Genomic DNA, 25,310 nt, shown 5'->3' on the forward strand with positions numbered 1-25,310 from the left:
TAACCCTCACTTCCTGTCCTGGATGTTAGTGAAGACTCAGATATTTTATTGCCTTGAGGGTGAATTTACACAAGTGAATAAGGCAAAAATAGATGGTTTATTGCTAACATATTGGCCTTTCATCATGACTGAGACCACAGAGTTAGAGATGGAAAGAGTAGTGGAGAGGATGACAGATGACAGCAGTGAGAGAAAAAGAAAAGGAGATAAGGATAGAGACAAAGGGAGGGTGAGCGGAGAGTTGTAGAGAGCAGGCAGGTTGGATTGTGCTGGCCGGGCCCCAGCGGAGCCATCGATCCAGGCTGGCCTTACATCAGAGACAGGAAACCTGAGCTGCATGCTTCATCACCTTCCCCACAGAGTCCTCCCTCTCTCTCCTCTCTTCTAAATCGCTCCCCACAACCATCTTCTCTCCTCAGCTCTCCTGCACCGCACACTACTAGTCTCCTCTCCTGTGATCCAGGGCCTGTCAGGCTCTGCTACAAGCTGCTGTCAATTCATCATTTTATGGCCGAGGCTGGCTGCACCCGGAGCTAAGTGCACACAGCCGTCCATTCACAACCACTCATTCATTATACTCCCGGTGCATGTGTGTGTGTGTGTGTGTGTGTGTGTGTGTGTGTGTGTGTGTGTGTGCACTTGTGGCTTTCAGTGTGTGAACATGTGTGCACATCAGTGTCTATATTATGCACAACCTGTCTTGCCTGTCTGCTTAAGCTATTGTTTTGAATGGAAGAGGGTTATTATGGAGGCCAGTGCCAAGCGACTTGAGGGTAACAAGGTTAGGTTATCGAATTTGTTTCGGCGTCACAGTCTCCTGAGGGAGGCAGCTCAACCCCCATACACCACTACCTCAACCCTCATCTCTCACCCCGCTCAGTCTAAAATATCTCAACAGGCCAGTGTTAAGGGCTCTGCTGTGCAGCAGCTTGGATGCTCGCTTATATGTTTCACGACACCGTAAGAGTACATTTAATATAGAGTTAGAGATGTTATCATTTACACTCTTTAATTAGCCACAGGAAACAGTTATGGACTAAAGCAGTGCCATTACGGAGTGTGTTAAGTTTCACTGCTAAATCTGACAATAGTGATTGTATTGAAAGCAGTTTATATTCAACCTCATTAAAACATTTACCGTATAAGTGCTTGGTAGTCCATCCTGTTTTCACATGGCAGACAAAATCCAAACAATTCTACAATTCTAAGTTTTTGTCATGTTACCACTTTTTTGGGGCCAGGGAAAAGCAGTAATAGAGATACATTTACTTTAACAGAAACATTAAATTATAATAAGTCAAAATCCGTCAGAAGAATGAATGTGAAGAGACTGAAAATAAGCTTGTTATTTGTAATAACAGAATAAAGGGCCCATTTAGCGAATTGGCACCCAGTGAAATTATGTTAGGATATTTAAATTAAAGAATGTATAAAATGTAAATACAATTATTTCAACAATTACAAGCACATCCAAGTCTTAAGTGAAGTAATCACATGTTGGTGATCCCCGACCATTCCTCTAGCTCCACAATGAGATTAATATTCGGGATTCAGTGAAAGATCTTGATAAACTTCTTACATTTCTTTTTAAAAAAAATAAATAATCAAATCAACTACCATGGCTATACTCTTTGTCTAGTTTCAATCTCAGCACAGAACTTGTTGTATTTGTCTACAATGAAGCTAAAGATTATTTCTACATTTAAATGTCCTGGGAAACCCCAACCCAGATTTCTCGAGTTCCATACGATCTTTCAGAACACACATTCTGCACAACACACTGTGATACTCTCAGCTTTCAATAGGAGACATGAGCCTAATGAACAACACAAACAGGACAACACACACTTTTTCTCCTTCCTCATTCTATATTGATTAATTCTGTTGATATCATAGCCCCCCCCCCTCTCTCTCTCTCTCTCTCTCTCTCTCTCTCTCTCTCTCTCTCTCTCTCTCTCTCTCTCTCTCTCTCTCTCTCTCTCTCTCTCTCTCTCTCTCACACACACACACACACACACACACACACACACACCCTTTTCAACTCTGTATGTATCAACGTTCAACAGCATTAACTGAGACAAATCCTATTGCATTCCCTGCCTTTATCTCTATATCATCATGTGAATAATACCAGTAACATCAGTGTGTGTGTGACAGTGTGTTTGTGGGAGTGGGATCAACCACAGCCTCAGTGTTCTTGTGTCATACTAACAACCCAATATAATGTAAATTGCATCCTGCAATTATGACCGTGTTGTGCTGTAACCAACTGCTCTGGGTCTTGTCACACTAAGGTCTGCACAAATGTAAAATTTCCTTGAAAGAATTGGACAAAGTGACGCAGTTACAATACAGAGTGAGGATATATGACGGATTCGTGGAGGCAGATGGATGATGGAGTTGTGAGCAGAGCTCACGTGAAATATTACCCAAGAAGACGGTTTGGCGGTTATCATGGCTAACTTGACTATTGAGAAATGCATTCGCCTCTACTTTCCTTACGCACGACTAGTTGGTGCATTTGGCACATCCAATAAATTTTTCAACATCACAGGTAGCTTTAGTAGCCTGATATAGAAAAATGCAGACACTAACAGAAGTTGAAAGCTCAGGCTTTAGTGTCTGGGCAAACAGATTTCTGGGATATGAATTATGTAAAAACCAGCGGAGAGGAGATGCGCAAGTAGCTCAGAGAAGAAGAGGGAATGTCTACATCTCCTGCTGATGGCATGTGGTAGAAAGATATATGCAGTCCTGGTTGATGGGTCTCGAAACAAACGGTCTCATCCTAAAATGATGAGTTTGGAAATGGATGTTGGTATTTGCTAAATGTCTTTCTGTTTTTCACTGTCCACTTTTAATCATGAATGGCATAATATAATTTGGATATAATATAAAAAAGGATAAGACCCTGGATATGTTTCTGCTATTGTCAACAAATTCCACAAAAAGCATCACCATCATGTCTGGTGTTCTCAGCCCCAAGCAGAGCCATTCCTATTGAAATGTTCTTTTTTCATTTTGTCATTAAAAAAAGGTCACATAATTTCCTAAAACTCCCTCCTTTTAGCAAACCAAAAAGTGAAGTATTTATGGCATAATGAGTGTGGTCAAATCAAAAATGAATTACAGTACACGAGTGCACTGTAGTTCATTTTGAAACTTGTTCATCATAATAAAGGAATGTGTCACCCAGTGCAAAAGTGTGGCTTATTTTTTATGTGTTTTTAGTTTGGACAACCGTGGAGCTCAAAGGAAGTGTGGAATATGATAAGTCCGACTTTAAATTCACTACTTGTTAGTAGGATCAATTTATTGCTGGTTTATGGTGATTCCTTCGGGGTTGTTTTAAACTACAAACATCACCTGGCTTATTATTTAAAGAACACACGCAATTGTCTGTAACAAGCCGAAAAGGCAGCTCTGCCTTCTTGGGACAAAGAATCTTCTTGGTCTTACTTTGCCCCACGCGCAGCCACAGAGTGAGTAAATGGTCATCATGATCAATATCTATTTCCTGTGGTGTCAGGTTTCAGGATAATGTCCATATTGAACCAATGTTTGCGCCGACTCCCACCACAGCTTTTCTCTCTCAGCCGTCCACCCTTTCCGTTGCTGAAGGAGAGAAAATCCCTACAAATCAGATTAAGCAAATGATTTTCAGGCAAGCCATTGATCATCCATCCTCCTCCACTGGCCTAACTGGGAGATCCTAACAGCAAAGACTGGGCATCTGAGAAGGGAATGTGCCTCTAATCTGGTTTGCAATTCCTGTTTATCCTGCAAAGATCAGCAGTGTTAACTTAATAGGTGGAAACTCTTGATCTCACTGCTACTCGGGGCTCCAGAAAATCCACCCTAAAACAAAATTAATGCGTTAAGCTGGGGATAGAAGCTTTTGATTTGTGAAGAAAACTCTCTAGAAACAATAAACTGTAACCTGTGATCTTAGTAAAACCTCCTTGACATTTCTGCAGACACTAATTTCATTAAAATGTACTGTAGGTCAGGTCACCATTTTGCAATGCTGAGCACTGTAAATCAAGAATGGGTTCATGATCAGGCTGATTTTGGCTACCTTGTTTCTAACTGTGGGAAAGAGTAAAGTCCACAACTCAAGATTGACACCCCAAGATCAAAGAGACAAAAAAATGTTTTGTTCAAAGGTGGATTTTCCCTTTGAAGGACAGTGGAGAATACGACTTCATTAATGGAGCGTTTTCCTGAGAGGCAGCACTGGGATGTGAGTGGACCTCCCCGTTATTACCTCTCCCCTATGGTATCCTGTATAGTACTAAAAACTAGCTCATGTAAAATACATTTCTAAATCAGTAAACTGATTTATCACCCTTATGGGAAACGCGAAGGCCAGGACCCATGCAAAGCACTAGTTAGCCAATCAATGTACAGTCTGTGCTAAAAGCACAAATTGGGGTTGGGGGAACCTACTGAACAGCCTGCACTTTGATGCCTTAATCAATTTATGGGTGTACTGGTCATTCTGTTTAGGACAATAAACTGGTGGATTACCTTGAAATACTGCTTAGCCCATTGGCCATCTATTTTTATGATACAAGTTACAGAGGTGTGTGTGTGTGCGTGCGTGTGTGTGTGTGTGTGTTTGTGTGCAGGTGAGTGCATGGGCGTGTGCGTGTGTGTGTTTATGTGTTTGTGTGTGTCAGGGTGTAACAGGCCGTCGTTGATCCGTGATCTGAACGCATCACCCCCTCACAGTTCGGCACGCATGTGAAACGTGTCTTAGAAAGATTACAAAGTTGAACCATCATAGTGTTACTGCCAATCCATATGAGTAAAAAATATGTTATTGGGGGATTATCATTCATGCTTTCTTGTCACCTATTTCCTGATAAGGCTACATTGTGGACAATAAATCTGTGTTGAAGTTGAGGAGAGCTATTTAAGTTGGCAAAACCAATGCTAACAGCTAATGTACGGAGGTTCCATTCAGTTACATTATGACGTGTTCATGGTCTGTTGAAAGTAAAGTATAACATCACCACAATGCAGTGGTGGGCCGTCAGGGGCAGTTAAGCCTTCTCTGCTGGCCTAAACAGAATCACTTTTTTTTTTCTTCTCATGAATACACTACAAATATAATTATGTTTCCCTATTAGCTCATTTATTCCTTGCACAGCTCCTGTCTTGATCTGTTGCTCTGCTTCCAGCCTGCAGCACTGATTCCAGTGCAGCTTCATTTAAGGAGAGCTTTCATCCAATCAGATTTCATCTCCTATAACTCTATGGAAGAAGGGCAACCCGAGGTCTTCTAGCTGGCCTTTGCAGATTTAAGTACACAGGGACATTGTCGTGATTGTTGTGATCTTCAACCAATGAGATCTTCAGTTTGACATGCTGGACGTATTATCTGACGCGCCAGGACCTGCAAGGTGGCCTGGAAGTATGTCAGCATTAATGTGTCCATGGTGTTGTTTTTATTATACATTAATATCATATATATGTGACTGGTTCTTGGGAATTTGTTCTTGTTGATGTGGACAACATGCATTGTTCGTTAATGACGCTGCGTCCAGTCATGCGCGTACCCTTTGTGAACAAATTCAGACGGTACAGAAAGCCAAGTTAGAAAATGCACAGCCACAACCACAATATGTTCTAATGTAATTTGGTAAAATTTTGCTTTTTGACAAATGTTTGATAGAGAAGTTTTCACAGAAAACAGATATCAAGCCTTCTGAGGCAAATTTGTGATTTTGGGCTATACTAAATAAATTTAATTAAATATAAAATCCATATAAGTATGGGAATTTTGACCTGTTTAACATCATACCACTTGCTCTAAGCAGCTTAATCTAATATATAACATGATTAAAACTGCCCTGCAATAGTCTGGCAACCTGTCTAGGGTGAACCCTGCCTTCGCCTAATGTCACCGACAGTGCCAACAAGCCATCCACAATCTGACCCAATGAACTAAAAACACCTGACCGTGCCTTGAGGCTTCACACATGTAGTGCCTCTTACGGGTACCACTGCCTTTGATGACAGGTGATCTCATTCCCGAGGGGAACAAGCACTGTGAACTACCGCTGCTCTCGATGACCTGCGTGGAATATACTGATACCCACATGTCAAAATGTCAATGTGTTTGCAAAAAATGACATGAAACATTATTTCTGAGACACATGGGCGCTGACTGTGCACATGTATGTATGACACCTATCCACTACTTCACTCGCAGGCCCTGTGCCTCTGTTGGATTCTTATTCGGTTTCATTTTCAATCTCTCACACTTTCCCCCTGCCCTCCTGTCCTCCCACTCCTCTCTCTTTCTCTCTCTCGCACTCAGCCCGACAGGAAGTGTCAGGTCAGCCCAGGTTATTTCAGGCCTAATTGGGAGATTGATGTTCCTCCAGAAACCTGGCACCTTGACATGCCTTTCATCCTCCCTCATGCACTTCCTCCCAAACGGCAGGAGCCAGACATGTTGACGGCTCGCTGAAACACACACAACTGTCCTTTTTGAGGACTTTTTCAGAGCCAATAAAAGGCAAGGATGACACTGGAGTAATAGCAGCATCATCGAAGGGGAGGGGGGAACCACAAGCGGGCAAAACGGTCGATCAAGAAATGACTGCTTGTGCTAACCACCTGATCTTCCCTGATTCCATAGCAGTGGTCTTACTATTACTGAGGCTATAGAAATGCAGAGAGGAAGAGAGTATCCTTGAATGGGCTGGAAGAATAGGGGCATCAGCCCCAGCTAATGGGCCTATTTGTGGGGAATGTCTGCAGGGGAATAGTGGGGTCAGTGGCTCTACCGTGTTCCCAATCACCACGCCACGTCAGAGCGGCACGTAACCTGAACCGCCCATCCACCACTTCTACAACGCTAGCAACAAGCAGCTGAGGCTGACAGGGGCCAATGGGGCATGTCCTGACCAGTGTTTTCTGTTGAAATAAGATGTGACGGCAAAGGCGCCGGAACACTTTTACAAGTTCAGTTTAGCTCAATAGTTTGCTCAGCAGTAGGTCTACAGGTGCAGGCGATGAAGTAACTTGATGGTTGTCTATGTACCAAAACATTGTCATTAAATATCTCTCAATGCAACTAATGAAGATAGTGTGAGGGAATTTGGTATTTGATGTTTTCCAAATATGCAGACAAGCTGACACTCAAATCCACGTAATGCAACAATTAGACAGGTGTGCGGTGAGCTAAAAGAAGGGTTTGAACTTCTCTCTCAATCTCTGGGTCCTTACACAAACACTTCTGTCACATTTTATTGGTACAAAGAAGTAAAACACTATGACTTCCAAGAAAGACTGCAAAAAAAGTGCAATTATGACCATTAAAACTACTACAGCATCTCACCCCATCTCTCTGATGGCATCCTTTGTCCCATCCTCTGGTGTGGAAATTTGAACCAACCACAAACACGTTGTATGAACTATAGTTAGTTTCATGCATATCCCAGATTATATGTTTTAATCACTCACAATTAATATTGTCAGTGGCACATTTCCTAAATTACGTATTTAGTTAAATGCATTGCCAAAATTACTTTGGTTGCCTGTCAAAGTAGAACAATTTAACTTGTAAAACACTGGGACCACTGGGGCAGTATTACAGTAATTTCAGTAACCCTGGAACGAAACAGCTCTGCCAAAGGGTTTACTGCGTATTGGCACAGCCACAGTGAACAAAAGTCAGTCGAGGCTGGCACCTAGAACACCAGCACAAGTGGACACAGCTAGATGCCCGTTCATGACGAGATGGGCAGCTGAAATTACCAATTAGTTTACCAATTGGCTGCAGCGGATTCGATTGGTTGTAATTAATTCTAGTTACTGGCCCGTAGAGCAGGACGGATGGCGCCATGCCTTTGTCCTACTGACACACTATCCCACAGAGCTGTGCCTCGGGGGGGAAGCAGCGGACATCAATACAGGGCCCTGCAGCTACTGAGTCCTCCACCTCCTCCTCAACACACACACGGAAACAGAGACACACACACACACACACAACCTTACCCACACTCACACTCTGATACACAACACAGGCAGACCCCCTTGCAGCGCTCGACTGATTCCGGAGAAGCCGAAACCTCAACCGCCTGAGAAGGTGCTGACGACAAACAAAGACAACAGAAATCTTGTGTTTCGAGACCCTGACCCCGACCCTATGGGATGGAAGAAAAAGAGAGAAAACAGACTGATCTGCATGTGCAACTGGATTCCGGAGTGGTCTGACATTTCGGGTTTAATTCAAACTTTCCAGAATTTGTTTTCAAGTTTTTGTTATCCATGATTCACTAGTGTGTGCAAGAATGGTGTAGCAGCAGTGGCCCAGAGCGGAGGTCACATGGCTCATTGATACCTCCCACACTGAAGGTCAAGGCTTCTACACCCAGGAGCAGAGGAGGGGAGGTTGAAACAGATCGATGATCCAGATAAAAATACACTGCACCTCAGCTAGTCTCCTTTATAAACACACAGACAACATATTCACACACCCTCAACCTATGACTTAAATTCCACTACAAATGATACTGGCATCCTTTTAATGAAAGCGATATCAAAGCGAGAGTAGTGACTGCTGGCTTTTAGGACAATGATACAGTAATGGAAGACCATTAAAAGATCATAACAGCTTAAACGATGAGGTCTCTATTGTTGCTCTGGCCTAAACCTCCAGCAATCAAACCACCGTTTGCACTCAATATATAGCTGGACAGGTTGGGAGGTAAAGTGACTACTTCTCTTAATGGCAGTACACCGACATCAAGAGAGAATGCTGGTCAAAAAAAAACTGTGGGGCAAAGAAAGACAGTGTAGTGGGTGAGAGGACAACGATGAGCTGGAGAGAGAGAGAGAGAGAGAGAGAGAGAGAGAGAGAGAGAGGGGGAGAAATCAGACAAGAGTGCAGCTCATGAAAGACGACAATGTGTGATTTATGTGAGCAGTGAGGGGAGTGGTAATTGGGAGTAAAGCTTCACAGTGCTTTTAGTTAATGACAAGTCGACTAGTGAAAGATGTCCGAGCCACCACAGCTCCTTATCATGGATGCTGGTTAACAATGGGAAGACGGCAGCGTCGCTGAGCAGCCATCAGGTGTTGAATGAAAAACCCTGAGGAAGGATGGGGGCCGTGCAGGGGTGGAAGGGTTACGTTTACTCTCGTTATTATAACAAAGTAATTTGTTGTGTACTGACTTTTTTTGGTATTTTGCAAAATATTTGAATTTCCTTTTACTTAAGTACTATTTATTACAAGTATAGTACTTCAAGTCCCATTCATTAGATAGTAAATCACAGAGGAACTTCAACCTTTAGTGAGGTGTGTGAGGACTTTCTGCTGTGGCAGAAGAGCCTCAATCAAATGCGAGGAGCACGCCGGGACCATGAGAGGCAGAGTGGACCGCTTATACCGAGACAGAGAGGTTAATAGGACTGGTTATATGAGTTTAACCTGGATCAGACTGTGGAGGACTCTGCGGGGCACAGGACTCGCACGGTGACGTTCAGAAAGATGAGTACAACAACACAATTCTGAATTTTGAATTCTGACTTCTCCAGATGAGAATGTCAGCTGTTCCACTTGTGTATAAGATGACATTTCATGCAATCTATTTTGTAGCCTAACGATGTTCGTTAATTGAACAGTAGTATCATATCATCATGCTCCCTCCCTTTTTTTATATAAGACAATAACATTAACTAATTGACCTATGTGTTGTGTACAACAACAATAGTCATACCATGTTGTTCACAGTTCCCTGCTACACTAGAAAAAAATATTTTAATGTAAATGATAATGTCCCTTTGAACTCTGCTAAAAAAGAACAGCGCTGCCTGAGAAACCAAGAGGCCTCAAGTCAATGGGTAAAGCGCACACATCTGATCTCACCACACTCCTCATCATCAGCCATCAACAACAGGGACAGATGAGTGAAATGACCACAGATGAGTTGAAATCAATATGGAGGTTTTTTTTATCACAATGACACAACTGCTTGCATGACACTGTTTGTTACAAGAGTTAGTAAGAACTATGGTCTTCATAAAATAATTCATCCCATCAGAGCACGGGAGCAGACACATTTCCCCATAATCGGAGAATATGAGTTGTGTTCCATTTAGGCAACAAATTACGCAAATACTGTTTGTATGCAAGACAGTATCTGTGCTTCATGTCTTATAGTGTATGAGGTGACGTAAATAAAGACAAACTAGGATACAGTGTTTGATACAAACTGAGTTGGTAGTTATGCTGGGTTAAAGGGGGGTTGTGGTGTTCAAACAAATTCATCAATCATGACCTGAATGTCAGGAAGAGGATATGCAGATAACTGAGCGTATGCTGACATTTTTGCAGATGTTACGAAAACAGAGAAGACATCTGATATTTTGTTACATCAAGTTAATGAATTTAATACAGTTTTAAACCATTCAAATAATAATAATAATTCAAACTTGTACAGCTAAATGTGATCACTCATGGATGAATATTATTCCAATAAAATACGTGCATACAAGGTGTTTATTCAATTAAAATGTTAATTTGTTCGCTTTGTCAGTGTTTTTTTTTTTTTTAGTTATGTTAAGTTAGGATTAAGTACATGGTATGTGGTTCAGCATCTGTATGCCAGAAATGAGTGCAAGCGGCTCCAGTCAACATTTTTTTCAGCAGGTTGACTGAGCTTCGACTTCTATGCATGCTGAAAACATACAAAAGTGTAATAACACTTACACAACCACAATCAATAGTTTCAGTGTGTTACGACAAGAACCAGGCATAGCCACGGTTAAATACATCAAATCAAACAATCGACTTGATGTCGAATGAGATGTCCCCATTCCAACACGACTGTACTGGAACTGTTGAAGCTTGCAAAACATACTGAGAGGAGACAGAGAAAATGGAGGTGTGCTCGGAGCATGCCTGTGGCAAACCTCCGTCAGATATTGTTTGTGTTTAGCGCTGGGCTCCATGAAAAATGTATGAAGCTCTCTGGAATGGTGCTATCATCAGGACAGGGAAGAATCAGAGCATGGCAAAAATTGCGTCTATGCTTCCACTATGTAAAGCCCCCGCCATTTATGAGAGCCATCCATTAGCTCCCGCCATGGGGCCCAACTCCTGCACGCATCCACGGTCACTGCGGTGAAAGGGTGAAAGTGTGTGTCTGTGTGTGGGCATGACAAGATACGAGCATGAGAATTTAAGCAAAACCAATAAGTAAGACCAACAAGACAAAGTACAATACCCTATGACGATGACTTCAAAGACTAAATGTAGTCAAGCAGTAAGGAGACTGGTTGAAAACATTTAGCTGTATATATCAAGTATGCGCTATGGCACGGAGGTACATCTCCTCTTGCACTCAGTAGGGCCATTAGTACTGGTGGCTTGTTTGAGGCCTAAGGCACTTCTCAAATGCTCATCGGTAAAAGTCTATGTGTGTGAGTGTGTGTGTGTTTGTGTGTAATTGGCGGGGAAAACAACAATAGCTGAAGAAGGATCAGAGAAAAAAAATAAAGGCAGAAGGTAGATAACTATTAAGATAGAAATGATGTGCAGTCATAAATACAAAGCATAAAGAAAACACAAAGGGCAGAGCGGTGGGAGACAAACCTTACACACACGCACGCACGCACACACACGCACACGCACACACACACACACACACACACACACACACACACACAGCTGCTCTTCTTACACATCCTTGGCTGTCTGTAGGCTAACCACAATCCTGCTCCCTGCAGTGCTGACCGCAAAGCAGTCAACAGAGGCACACTGGGCCTTATCCTGCATGACACGCTGGTCGATAATCATGCACACCACCGCATAGCACAACACCACTGTAACTGCAATACCTGGGCCGGCCGACCGGCCTGCCCCGCCCGCCTGTCTGCCTGCATAAACAAACACGCCTGAATGAAGCCGTGCTCACACTAACATTAATACATCATGTGGAGATTGTTTTAAAAGATATTGAATCGGATCTCTTGTACCACGGTACATGCAAGATTAAAGCAGTTTGATGACACACTGAGTGTGTGGGGAATTAAAACAAAGAAAACTAGTTACTTTCTAATATACTGTGTTACTTTGGGGAGAGGAACACCGCCTCAGCCACAAGAAGTGTATATTTACGTCAGCAGGCTACAGGATAATATTAGCGCCTTCCTCTTTCTAATTCCCTCAATACAAAAATGTGTTTACTACTACTGTTACACACAACATTTTTCATTAATTAGCTGTTGAGTGATATAAATAAATATATATATATATATATATATATATATATATATATATATATATATATATATATATATATATATATATATATATATATATATATATCCCTATAGCTTAACAAGCTGGGTAAAAGAAGACAACAAGCCTGCGATAGATGTAAAGAAAACAGCTAGATAACTGAGTCAACTCTAATCCTGTAAAATGCAGTCTGTGCTGTCCTCAGTTTTACCATGGCAATAAAATGTCTGATGGATCACCAACAACCAATCTTGCACTTCACACAGCAACACAACATAAAATATAAACTGTGACATAAAGCTGCTCATATAAGCCGACGTCTATGCACCAAATTACTAATTAGTAATTGGTAAAAACCTATCTGTAGTATGTGATTTCCTCATGCGGTTCACAAAGAACTTCCAAGGTTTTTGGTTCAGGTCGCAAGACACCGTCAAACGCAGTGGAGAGAGAATTTGATTTGAATATTCAATTCAAATTCAATTCAAACTTTTATTACAGACTCAAGGTCCAGATAATACAAAAGACATAAAAATAGAATAAAATAGATAACGTAAAATCAACAGTGATGTAGCGCTTTGCTGACCTCCGTCAGATAAAGGTTAAAAAATGGACTGTATCCTTTATCACAACAGGCCGCACATCTGTGATGGACAACCAGCGGTGCAGCCAGTGAAGGCCTCACCATTCACTGTGAAACTGAACAGAAAACAAAGAATGTGGATGAGCCAACAAACTCAAACTGCAAACTTAGAAACTCGACAGCCCCACCTGCTGTCCATGTGTGCATTGTCCTCAGTGTTCAAATGTACCCATGTGACTCTCGCAGTATTAAGTGTACAGGAAAGGAGGCTTTTAAATCATTTAAAAATGACAAAAACGGACACAGGATTGTTATTAAATGATAAAGCAGAAAGAAAAATAACAGTCTAAAAGATATTTGTACACATATATTAAACTAAACTCATTGTTGGGGCTCTGGAGGGAGCTTTCCCAAGTTTCAAAGTAAAACCCTAAGGATGTCAGAGTTTTCTCTGCAATGGCTTGAGACTTCAATGGTTGTTTTTGACAAAAAGCCACTAACTGGAGGTGTGATTTAAAAGAAATTGGTGCTTAAGAGGCAGAAAAAAACTATCAAGTCACATTGTCCAAGATTATTATTTCTGTTGTAGTTTCATTCAGAAAAGGGTAGAAAATATACACTATCGAAATCACAGAAAACAAACTTGACACTTTTTATCAGTATGTCAAATCACAGGTCCCTTTTCACTTCATAGCCCTTTGAACAAAGCAAAAAAAGGTACACAAAAAGGTCAGTATGCATACACACACACACACACACACACACACACACACACACACACACACACACACACACACACACACACACACACACAATCCATTATCTTCCACTGAGCAAATGTAAACTAAACCTGTACACACCCATAGACATGCTCTTAAAAAAAATCCATTTGTACTCTTTGGAGAAAAACTACAAAGCAAAGAATGGCACTTGGCCAGACGAAGTGGCCGCGTGTTGGCCTGCATCTGGGCAGGCTTCAACTCCCCTTATGGCCTGGATCAGAGAAGTGAAGCCAAGCAGAATCTCCATCCTCTGTCAGATAGATGGAACCACTTAGCAAATTAGCAGTCTTTCCATTTGTTCTTTGCAACACACGTGGACAAACAAAGCAGTGCAAACAGCAAAAGCACACATACAGGTGCACGAGTACACACATTTGCACACACAAACAAGCAGCATGGGATGGTTAAAGGCCAGTTCATGAGAGACAAGCAGGACTGGAAACATGCAGAGGCTGGAAAGAAGAAGAGTGTGAGGAAAAGAGGGAGTGAGAAAGAAGAAGAGAGTATGAGGAAGGTGAGAGGAGAGTGGCGAGGAGGATGATGACACAGTGAGAAGGGGAGTATTGAAGTGAAAAAAAAGAAGGTGGATGGTCAGGAGGTGTAAGGAAAGAGAGCAGGGGAAAAGGGAGGGCATGGGGGCAGGTGAGGAGGACAGGGTGCGTCCCAGTGGAGCGAATGGCCGCTGGGCAAATTAGTGTAACACCAAAAGCCAGTCTGTTGAAGGGACCATGCGGGGGAAGGAGAGAGAAGCAGGACGAAGGGGGAATTGCCTGTGGCACGCATCAGTTTTTACAGGGGTCACCACCAGTACACATTGACTCAAATGTAGAGACACACACTTACATACACGCGAGCCCACAAGCAAACCCACACACACACACAATCTCTTTCCCCACATATTTCTTTTTTTTTTTACCAAACTTTATCTAAAGTCATTTTAAGATCATTAAATAAATAGAAACATGGCCATTAAATGAATGTATTTTGTGACATTGGTGCTGACAGTAAACACATGCACGCATGCTACACATACATGACCATACTGCCTTCATCCCAGTGTCCAGAGAAGCACATCAACGGACAAACAGAATAACGAACACATGAGGCTTAAATTGATTGACTTCGGACTGCTTAGCAGTAATGCTGAGGATTAAGAAAGCTAATAAATGTTTCATTCAAAGCCAAACAGGATCAAACGTTAGAAAGGCCTGCGGCTCGCTCTCTGGGGTCAGCGTGATTCTGCTCTTTCCTTACCACCTCCTCCTCCTGCTCCTCCTCCTCCTCTTCCTCCTCCTCCCTCAGCTGTTGGTTTTCAGCTGTATTATGACAGCCACTACAGATTGTCTCACTAGCAACTAAAGGCCCTGCCCTTGTGCCTACACATCATTAGCTCTCCATCTGTCAGCTTCCTAACAGGTTCCCACTAATTCCCAAGGACTCACTTCATTGCATTCCTATCCAACAGGCAGCAGCAGTCAGCGAAAGACTACGCTCTGTCTGGTTGTTTCTTTTCTTTGCCTTACTCCTCTTTCCTCTCCGTTCCCCCTGATCATGCATTCTTCTACTTACTTCTCTCTCTCTCTCTCTCTCTCTCTCTCTCTCTCTCTCTCTCTCTCTCTCTCTCTCTCTCTCTCTCTCTCTCTCTCTCTCTCTTACTCTCTCATTCGTTTCTTTTAATATTTCCACTACACTCATCTCCCTCTTTATTCTTCTCCTTAGACTTGTTCCTCAAAGTATGTGGCGCTATTTAAGGCTAGCGCCAAGGATCAACGGGGGATTAGCAAGTATGGAGGTTGGAGAATGTGTGAAAAACAGTTAAGCCAAACACTCTGCCTGGACAGTGGCTCTCTCAGTCACACACACACATCTACGCATGCGCGCAGAGACAACCCACACACAAGCACAAAGCAAAGCAACCGGACAAAAGCTGCTTCTGGCATCACGTTTATCACTTAGCATGCTCACATGGTCCAGAGCCCTGCTTCTTAGAAGAATGAAGGCAAACAAATATAAAGATACTATATATATATAGATACTTTTTTTATGAATCTTCATGAAAAAGCACAGAACAATGTAGTGGCTAATGGCAGCAACATTGACACTGGTCCTATAGCAAATGGGCTTTGTGGCTGTGTATGTAACTCTATCTGTAGAGGGGGAATACAGCAGTGGTTGGGTAATGGAAAGGTCATTTAGCCAATCCCCTCAGGTAGGGGGGCTGGTCTGACACGGCTCGTTTGTCACAGTTCAATAACTGCCACTCCAGGGAGTGCGAGGGAGAGAGAGAGAGAAAACGAGTGAGAGAGGGGTATGAAACTTAAGTGTATTTGTGTGTGAGTGCGCACTGAAACCCTGGTGTGTGATAGTGTGCCCAGACCCGGGCTGCACAGCTGATTCCCAGTGCTTGTCCCTCCATTAGAGGCCTCAAACGGGGTCACACCGAAGGCCAAGCACCACAGACTCAGTCATCTCGACTTGAAAATTTGTTGGGAGCCTTGGTCTGGGAGCATTACATAGTAAACTAAATAAATAAATACAAATTTAAGTGAAAATACCCCAAAATGGCCACTTGAGAAGAATGGTAAGAAAATTTCAAACTTCTGCGGTACAAGCCTAAAACCATTTAAAAACTAATTGAATAATCGGAAAATAATGTGCTGTCACAAGGTCGACAGTATGTCGTGTGGGTAAATGTCACAGCACGACATTGTTGCACTTGGATAAATCCTCCAAAAAGGTCTGTCTGTCCAATTAATCAATACATCAAACATATTTCTGGCCGGTGCAATATAGAATTGTATCTCAAACTGCTTTATTATTATTTTTAAACACATAAATATAAAACAAATAAAACAGTAAAAGACAAACTCCAATTATTCTGAGTTGGCTGTATTGATTAGTATACTGTCCCTTGAACATGTCGTTAGGTGTGTGAATGATCCCCCAGCTTTGTGAGAGAGCCAAAGATTTTCACACATCTTATTGAGTGACGGGTGAGAGACACCACAGTCTGTCCTCCTCACTTTGAAAATCAATAATACGCTTCTAGGTTCACATTCACATGTCTCCTTATCTTCCAGGAAATATGCCTGAGGCACAGATTTGTTTCCATCTCAACTGGATTGCGAGATTTGGGATTTTATCTCCGACCCCCGTGGAGATGTGAGAACTACTGACTCTGTGAAGGGAGGGTTTGATCCCATGTAATACTTAGAGATTGGTTTTATATATTTTAATGAAAGGTCTGTGTCTCCCCCTTGTGTTCATCACAGGAACGTGCAGAACAACGGTGGGATGAAAATGTTTGTCCGTCACAAAACATCTTTTGGAGATATTTGTATTATATTGACGTACTTACTGATAAAGTATTATAATAATTTCACTAATATAGAATAATAAGAATTTCATATATATTTTATAACAGAGCCACTCTAGGCGCTAGCTTGCCAAATATTCAGCCGTCTGAAGCTGAAACTGAAACCACACTACTGCATGTGTGAGTTTGTTACTGTATATGGCCATATTACAAATAAAATGTTATAAATATGTATATATAATCTGAAGATAACAGATTATATTAAACACAGACATACAGACTACTTTATCCAAGTAGACAGTGAACATAATCTGCTGTTTCACAAACCCTTACAAATCCTTTAAACTAGACATTCAGTGTTATACACCAACAGATAGTGAAAGAGATGCTGTCTTACACATGGGCTGAGCCGACTGTGGTCAGTGACATCATGGAGCAGAAGCTCTTCCTCATTTAGGAGGACTCACTGACGTTCAGGCCAGTCACCGTTGAACCACAGTCTACTCGGCCTTCAACAGCTTTATTGGAATTGTGGGTGAGCGATTAACAGAGAGAAAGCAATGAAATAAGTTCACACTGTGTTCAGTTCATGGAAGTAAAAGCTGAGATGACACCTTTGATGTTCAAAGATGTGTTCTGGGTAAGTCGTTGTTTGTGCTCTCGTGCTTTGCTGTGGTTTCCTTGTCCTTGAACACTGAAAGTGAATCGGTATTTTCGCAGTCATGCAATCTTTTATGTTCATGTCTTTATGTCGAATTCACATGTTGAGTAAACTACAGTTTAATTTGGCAGGTCTTCAAAAGTAACAAACGTAACACAAACCTTTGATTACCAGTAATCTGCAGATCCAAACGAGCCAGCGTTTTGAGTGTAGAGGTCAAAGTTAGCATTTTATATTTTAAAAACTGTCTTTTTTTTAATTCTTAAGTTCTGGCAATGTTGTATCACTTAACCAAGACAGTACTGATGAGTTGTACAGTTTATAAATACCCCAAACTCTGTGCTACAAGGTCCATCTGTGTGTAAGTTACTGCAATGAGCTACTGACTGTTAAGCTGTTGCTCTTTGATGGGCAGTTTCATGAAGTACTGCTGGCTTGTCATTTATTCTATTTTTGCTAAATGCTAGTTCTGCATTTTTACCACATAGTGACTTCAGGATTGACTCAATAACATGTTGCAACAGTTGTTAAGCAATGCTGTTCATTTTAATATGTCTTCTAAAGCTTATTCTATGTCTTCTAAATACAGGGGTCCAATTTCACCTGCCATGCAGGGTATGATGCTGTTATCCAAAGGCTGCAAGATGGGAAGCAAATGTGCAAAGATGTGGAGGACCTTTTAAAGATGAGGTAGAGTCAGTCTGTATTTCCGTAACTGAAACAAAAACTTAGGGATTTGTGAAATTCCTGTTTTTAGCATTGTTGTGTAATGATGTTACTAAAGAAATCCAAGTAAATATAGCTTTTTCTAACGAGGGCTAGTTCCTCATAGAATGAAAAAACAACGGGATTACTCTGTAAATAAGTGAGGCGACTGGAGTATTTATTATCATGAGACAGAACATGTAATCAGTCATACTTGTGTTCAGTCAGTCTCACTGTTGCTTTGCATCTTAATTGATTAACAAATTAGTACATTAAAAAAAAGGTTCAGTGTGTTAATACAAACACTGGACATTGTAAATAATAATAGATTGCAAGAGACATGCGGTAACGATTTAAGATGTAATCTAACATAACAAAAGATGGGTCGGACAAATTAAGGACATTTTATAACCAATATATATATATATTTTTCTATGTTATGACTACCTGATTTAGATGTAGTGACGAACATACAACAATAGGGGTTTTTAGTGTTAAATAGAGGTGTGAGGTGTAAATGGTGTTAGCATATCACCAAAAAATATAGTGATGCAAAATGCATCTCTTTTCTCAGGACAAGAAAAACACAGTTCAGTTTTAAATACTGAGAAAACTAATTATGGGCTGCAATGTGATGCATCTGTGGTCATACTTCACAGGGCACTAGCAGAGGAGAAGTACGGAAAGGAACTTGAGACTATTGCTCGCAAGGCCGGAGGACACACAGAGATCAGGTAAGTACATCGACTGGAATTCTTTCTGATGGCATGTTGGAAAAAGGGTTTACAAATTCATTTTGTTGAAAGGACAACGTGATAAGTTTATTGCTGATTTCAAATGACCCTCGACATATGAAACATCGGTCAGGCATCTATGAGTCATATATTATTTTTAAAGGAAACACATTTCTATTTCTGTGAGACAGAAGAGAGAGAGAGAGAAAAAAAAAAGTTTGTGTCTGCAACTTACTGTGTGTGTAACTTACAGCAGCAACTGTGGGTCATTATGTGTTGCCAGATTTCCTGTTCCTGTCCTGACACAAGCAGACAGACATTTAAGTTGTGTCAAGCTTTTATCTCATTTATTTCTGATCCTTCATGTGCTTTGTTTTTCCAGCACATTGAGAGCATCCTTTGAACTATTAAAAATACGTGAGTGTATCTAGCCAAGCACAAAATACTGCTGCTGTTGTTCTAATGTGTGTATATTGTGTACAATTGATTCACTTTGCTGTTCTCGTCTACAGAAATCGAGAACATTGGCAACTTTCACATCCAGCTCTCCGATATATTGAAAGAGGAGGTGAAAAAGATTGAGACATTCAGAGAACGGCAGAAAGAGCAGAGGAAGAAGGTACTGGACAATTTGCGTTGCTTAACAACTAACTTATTGTACACAAATAAAGATGAGGTTTAATTGCCCTAATAATGTGAGGAAATGTGAGTTTTGATGGCTTTATCTAGCTTGAGCCATATAGAGTTTACTATTCTTTGTGTGCAGATTATATGTATTCCTAACGTAATTTATATGCCTTCTAGGTAATAAATATGTATTCATATTTACAAAGCTAAGTAATCACCAAGTTTCCTACAATGATAACACAATCAGTCATTATTGAACCTTCCAGAGGGTGAACAAGTGTTTTCCATTTACATCAAGTTAGAAATACTTTTACTTTTCTTTCTTCCTTTTTAGTTTCTACAGTATTTTAGTAACTGTGGGTATCAAAAGGATATACAGTCGATGAATACAATACACATTTCAAGTTAGCCTATTCTGCTGCCCCTTATAGTTCCAAAGCATCATGGAGAAGGTTCAGAAGAAAAAGGTTTCTTTGTACAAGAGGACCATGGATGTAAGTAACAGCCGCAGCTGATATAATTTCATTTGCTACACTCTGCATTTAATCCTAATATCAAACATGACTTCTTTTGTCATCATTGAGAAACTTATTGGATGGCATGCTGTATTTATGATCATCATTGGCATAAAGAGCGAACATTACACAGCTCTTGGAACACTGGTTTCTGTTTCTGTCTCTTACAGTCGAAGAAGTATTATGAGCTGAGATGCAAAGAGGCGGACGAGGCAGAACAAGGGGCCGGGAAGACCACTGTTCCATCCAAAAACTCAGAAAAAGTATATTAACTAAACTGGCTACCTCACTATAAGAGTACCATCAGACCAGTTTGTGCTTTTAAGGAATTCAAATACAGACTTCCTTTCAGATGTTTGGCTTTGCACCCCAAACTGCAAATGTACTTTGCTGAAGTATGTTCATGAGCTGCTATCGTCATCTCCTTGAAATGCATGTCACTTCCTGTGTGATACTTTTTCAACAGATGCGTCACAAGGCAAAGCAATGCAGACAGGCAGCCAATGAAGCCGGTACGACCCAGAATCATGTTTCATCTCTAGAATGTCTATATTTAACCTGCACACCTCAGTGTATGTCTGTATTTATGACATACATTGTTTTAAGACATATACTTTCACTGCACATGTTTTTTCAAATACATTTGTGTTTGGTAGTATGTTTAAATTCTAACTACAACCATCTATAATGATACCGCAATCTCTCACAGAGAAGCTGTACTTAACCAACATTGTTCAACTGGAGAGTGTCCGCAAGGACTGGGAAGAGACACACAAAAGCACCTGCGAGGTACTGTGGACTATACTTCTATATTACATGCACTGCTGTCATAAACCACAACAAGGGCTTATAACCACACAGAGTAGTCCTCACACGAAAGTAAGATTCCTCTCCCAACACCTTGCTACTGCTGACCAATGAGGAAATGCAGATCTTACACTATGCAAAGAATGCAACAACAAACCCTCAACCAGAAAGCAACTTCTTCAAAGTGAAGATTTGTCATGCATTTTCAATGTAAATGTCCACAACTGGCACACCAGCCAATGCTAATACAGTCAGATGAGGCCCCCGGTGTGCGGTAATGCATAATAACAAGATGCAGAGAATAGAAAGTAATCAAGTCTCTCTGAGTAACTGAAATTAACTTTGGTAAACCAGTAGTGTTTGTTTCTCAGGTGTTCCAGCAAATGGAGGGGGATCGCATCAACATGCTCAGGTGTTCTCTTTGGGACCACTGCAACCACTACTCCTCACAGTGTGTCAAAGATGATGAGGTGACCTCAAATTTCTCTAGTTAAATCAATTCATATTGATAAACCAAACCTAAAGAGGACAGTTCATCCCAGAATCCAAAATACAGGTTTTTGGAGATACCAGTTGTAGTGATGTCTGCCTTCTCTGGAACAAAATTCTACTATATCACAGTTTCATATAGGAACTATGGTTTTAAGGATACAGTTACTATTTAAAATTGCTCAAGGGTATGGATAATCTTGAGTAATAGGGTCACGATGTCTGGAAAGAAAAATTGCAAATGCATTTTTTGGGCCCTTTGAGTACAACAAGCTGAGGTCTGTACAGCCCAAATATATTCAAGAAAAGGCAGATATATCTAAAATTAGGCAATTCGTTGCAAAGCAAAGGCAATTAATAAATAACACTACAGGGAAGAGGAAAATAATATATGTTTGATTTTGCAGTGAACTGCCCTTTAACCCTCTGGGTTGAGCTTTGGGTGAGTGTCTCCCTGAGGTCTGAACTTGGTTTTCATAATAATTTCAGAAGACCATCATGGTCCCAAGAGGATGCACTTATTCACGAATGTTGGCATGGTAACAAGCTAAACAAAGATGGTGAACAGTGTTTACGTATATCTTCTTAACAGCTTTGTCAATGTTAGCATACTGATGTTAGCATGCAGTTTAGTGCAGCCATAATGCAAGTATGGCTGTAGATATGTAGACAACTCTTTCTTGAAAGCAAGATGTCACACTTTTGGTCGAGGATTTTGCCAAAGCACCTTTCATACATGTTTAGTTGCTTTCTCATTTATTTGTTTGCATGGATAACTGCATTTGAATTGAAAGGCTCTCCCGAGAATAATGGCACACAGGAAGTGTACAATTCAAAGGAATTGCCTCTTGTTTCTCAGTTTATCGAGGAGGTGAGGAAGCTACTGGAACAGTGTGACATCACCACAGACAACAACCATTTCATCGGAATGAAAAGTACAGGAACGAGGCCTGCAGGTAAGCGTAGATTGTCTTTTACTTTTCAGAGAAAACTACAAACTTAAGAAGAGAAGTGAAAGAATGGGGCCATCACTAAATAACTGTGTTCTTCTAACTCTCTCTTTCGGTGGACAGAAAGCAACACTTGAGCTCACTTCTCAAAGCAGCCGTTTCTCTCTTCCTCACACAGAGCCCATATTGTTTGAGAACTATTACCAGAAGGAGACATCCCGGGACAGCAATGGCCAAGCTAATTTTGCAGCAGGAGAAGAACACGTGACAATGAGGTCTGACACAATCCACATCTGAGGAGGAACCAGGAGGAGACAGCATTGTTACTGAAGGGTGTAACACATGAACACTGCCAGGTCGTTGTGGCAGTAGAAACATGCCGTCTCCTCCTGGTTCATCTTTCGTCAGTGCCTCTTCTCCATTTTAAACACTACCAAAAGAAAATGTGATAGAATCAGCTCCTATTTAGACCGAAATGTTCTGTTGATCAGAACACTTCTGTGTATCCTAAATATATCTACCCTGACCTGCATCATGCAGGTGCTCTGATCCCCTTCTCGCAAGTTTTGTGAACATCAGTGTCGACAGTCTTCAAAACTCACAATCAGCAATGACACCTTTTGGGGAGTGTAAGTATTGCATTTACTTGTTTAATCTCTCTTAGACCATAATATTCAGTGGAGGTATAAATATTTCAGCCTATTTGTGCTCGTATAGTGGATGTCTTTAAATATGGATTGATATTTAGATTGTGCTTGCATAATCTTAAATTTGACCTTCAAGCAATCACTATAGTTACCATTAGATTTAAAAGTTCAGATATTTTAAAATAAATCATGAGACAAAGCCAGTTTCATGTAATTCATTTGTAATTCAGATTGAACTTGATAACAACGGCATATGCTTACAAAACACCATACCATCTTTGTCAGTCTTTCCCACAGATGGGTCACAATATGATTGATATTTACAGTACACCTTTGAACCTGAACCACGCGAGCGAGCCTGAATATTCATATTGTACGGATGATTGGCCTACTTATAATGTTGAATTTAATATAAAACCATGATTTGTAACAAAACATAAATATGTAATTGAAAAGAAACATCACTTAATTGAACACTTTCATTAAATCAAATATAAATGTGCTGTATGCAATGCATTGTATACATAAAGTTTGATTTCTCAAGGAAGTTAACATTTTTCATTTGCGATTGCCTTCTTTCACTCTGGCTTCAGTTGAGCTTTCAGCTGGAGGACATGACATCTCAGGCCTCCAGCAGGCAGCAGCATCGGCCACAGTTTCAGCTGATGACAACAGCTACATTGTACTTTATGCATACACTGCCCAGGTACTTATGACTTATCATTGTCGTACTATTTTTAATTCTAAGACGTCACTAAACATTCAATTGAAGTTTGTTAATTACTGTACCATTACAGTACCGCTTCTCCAAATGTACAGTATGTAGGACGTGATCAGGGAAGAGATGTCAGTGAGGAAGGCTTCTTAGTGTAACCAACATCTTCATGTTTGTTCACATGGACGGGTCAGGAGGAGGATGAACTGTCCGTCAGTAGAGGGGACGTGGTCCGAGTATTGGAACGAGGAGAAGACTGCTGGTGGATAGCGGAGAGAAACGGGGTGACTGGATTGGTGCCAGGAAACTATCTGGGTCAAATCTGAACGATAGGCCACCAGGAGTTGTTCGTCGGCTTCCAGGCATTTTGCTCTGTCATTATTCCTTATTTTCAGATATCAAGGTAATAAGGTGATAAAAATAATGTATCTCCACTATAATTTATTATTAAAGTTGATGTGATGAATCATGAGTAAATATTAGATGAAATTCAGTGCATAAGGCCTTTAGGGCTGGATAAAGTGGTGGTACATCAATGATGCTGAATTCAGAAATGCAAATTACACAATTTGACGTTTCAATGCACCAACTTTGTTTCACATTTACCTCATAGTTTAATAAGGGCATATGCTAACAAAACGGGGCACATACCTGTTCTCCTTCATTCTCTGTTGCATTTTCCGTTTGGGTAGTTTGCTATAGTTTGCTCTCACAAGGTCAGCGCAGTGTCCTGCTACTTTATTCTCTCAGAAAGATACCTGAGATCCTGACAGGCTGTTCTTGACCGGGGAACAGATATGGGAAAAAAAAACCTTTGTATCTTCTTGCAAGCTAGCAGTTAGCTTAGTTAACGTTCACCACTTCACGTTAAATAGTATTACTTTTTGGTTTATTACAATATCCCGCGCTTGGTGGGCCGTGAGGTGTTTAATCTACAGTTTAAGACAAAATTTTAAATGTTTTATAAAAGATAATCCACAAACTTGGTGTTGACTGCAGTTACTAACTTCTGCTAGCTGCGAGCCAATGACAACAACCGTAGCTACTTGGGAAAACAGACAAATTGCAGTCGTTGGGCATGCTTTGCAGTTTTCACACTTGACATTGTATTTCAGATAACTTGTTATATTATGGAGCATATTTAGCTAAGCAAAGCCATTTTTTTTAAAACAGTTGATGTTTTATAACAGGCTTTCTCCAGGATTTTATGAATTTCTAAATTACTCATCACTAAAACAACATGTGTCATGGCTGTCAGCAGCTGGGGCTTTCCACCTGGTTCCTCACGTTGTTTAAGAAGGTTTTTTGTATGTTTGTGAGCTGGGGAAGAGTGAAGGCTACAGTACTAGAATGATACGTCTGCGGTCCATTAGGAAACTATTTTCACATGTCAAGTGATGATGTAGCTGTGTATTTAAACATTCTCATATTTTTCATCCAACCGAGGAAGTATCAAATAATACAAATGTAATTTCATGTAAAGCCATGCGGATGAAATGCCAATTAAACAGTCAA

At 40.9% G+C, this 25,310-nt stretch overlaps 1 protein-coding gene across 1 annotated transcript; it reads left to right on the top strand.

Annotated features, from left to right (window-relative positions):
* Positions 1-17,455: 17,455 nt before the first annotated feature.
* Positions 17,456-25,305, top strand: pstpip1b (proline-serine-threonine phosphatase interacting protein 1b). Its single transcript, XM_068597381.1, has 15 exons — positions 17,456-17,585; positions 18,196-18,296; positions 18,971-19,045; positions 19,428-19,462; positions 19,558-19,664; positions 20,104-20,166; positions 20,358-20,450; positions 20,654-20,699; positions 20,897-20,976; positions 21,366-21,464; positions 22,343-22,439; positions 22,612-22,708; positions 22,974-23,062; positions 23,674-23,786; positions 23,990-25,305. The coding sequence occupies exons 1-15, from the start codon at positions 17,535-17,537 to the stop codon at positions 24,119-24,121; spliced, it is 1,278 nt and encodes a 425-aa protein (XP_068453482.1). The 5' UTR covers positions 17,456-17,534; the 3' UTR covers positions 24,122-25,305.
* The last annotated feature ends 5 nt before the right edge of the window (positions 25,306-25,310 follow it).

Source organism: Clinocottus analis, unplaced genomic scaffold, assembly GCF_023055335.1.
Source record: "Clinocottus analis isolate CAN_PGR_092001 unplaced genomic scaffold, fCliAna1.0.p SCAF_1, whole genome shotgun sequence".
NCBI classification, from domain to species: Eukaryota; Metazoa; Chordata; class Actinopteri; order Perciformes; family Cottidae; genus Clinocottus; species Clinocottus analis.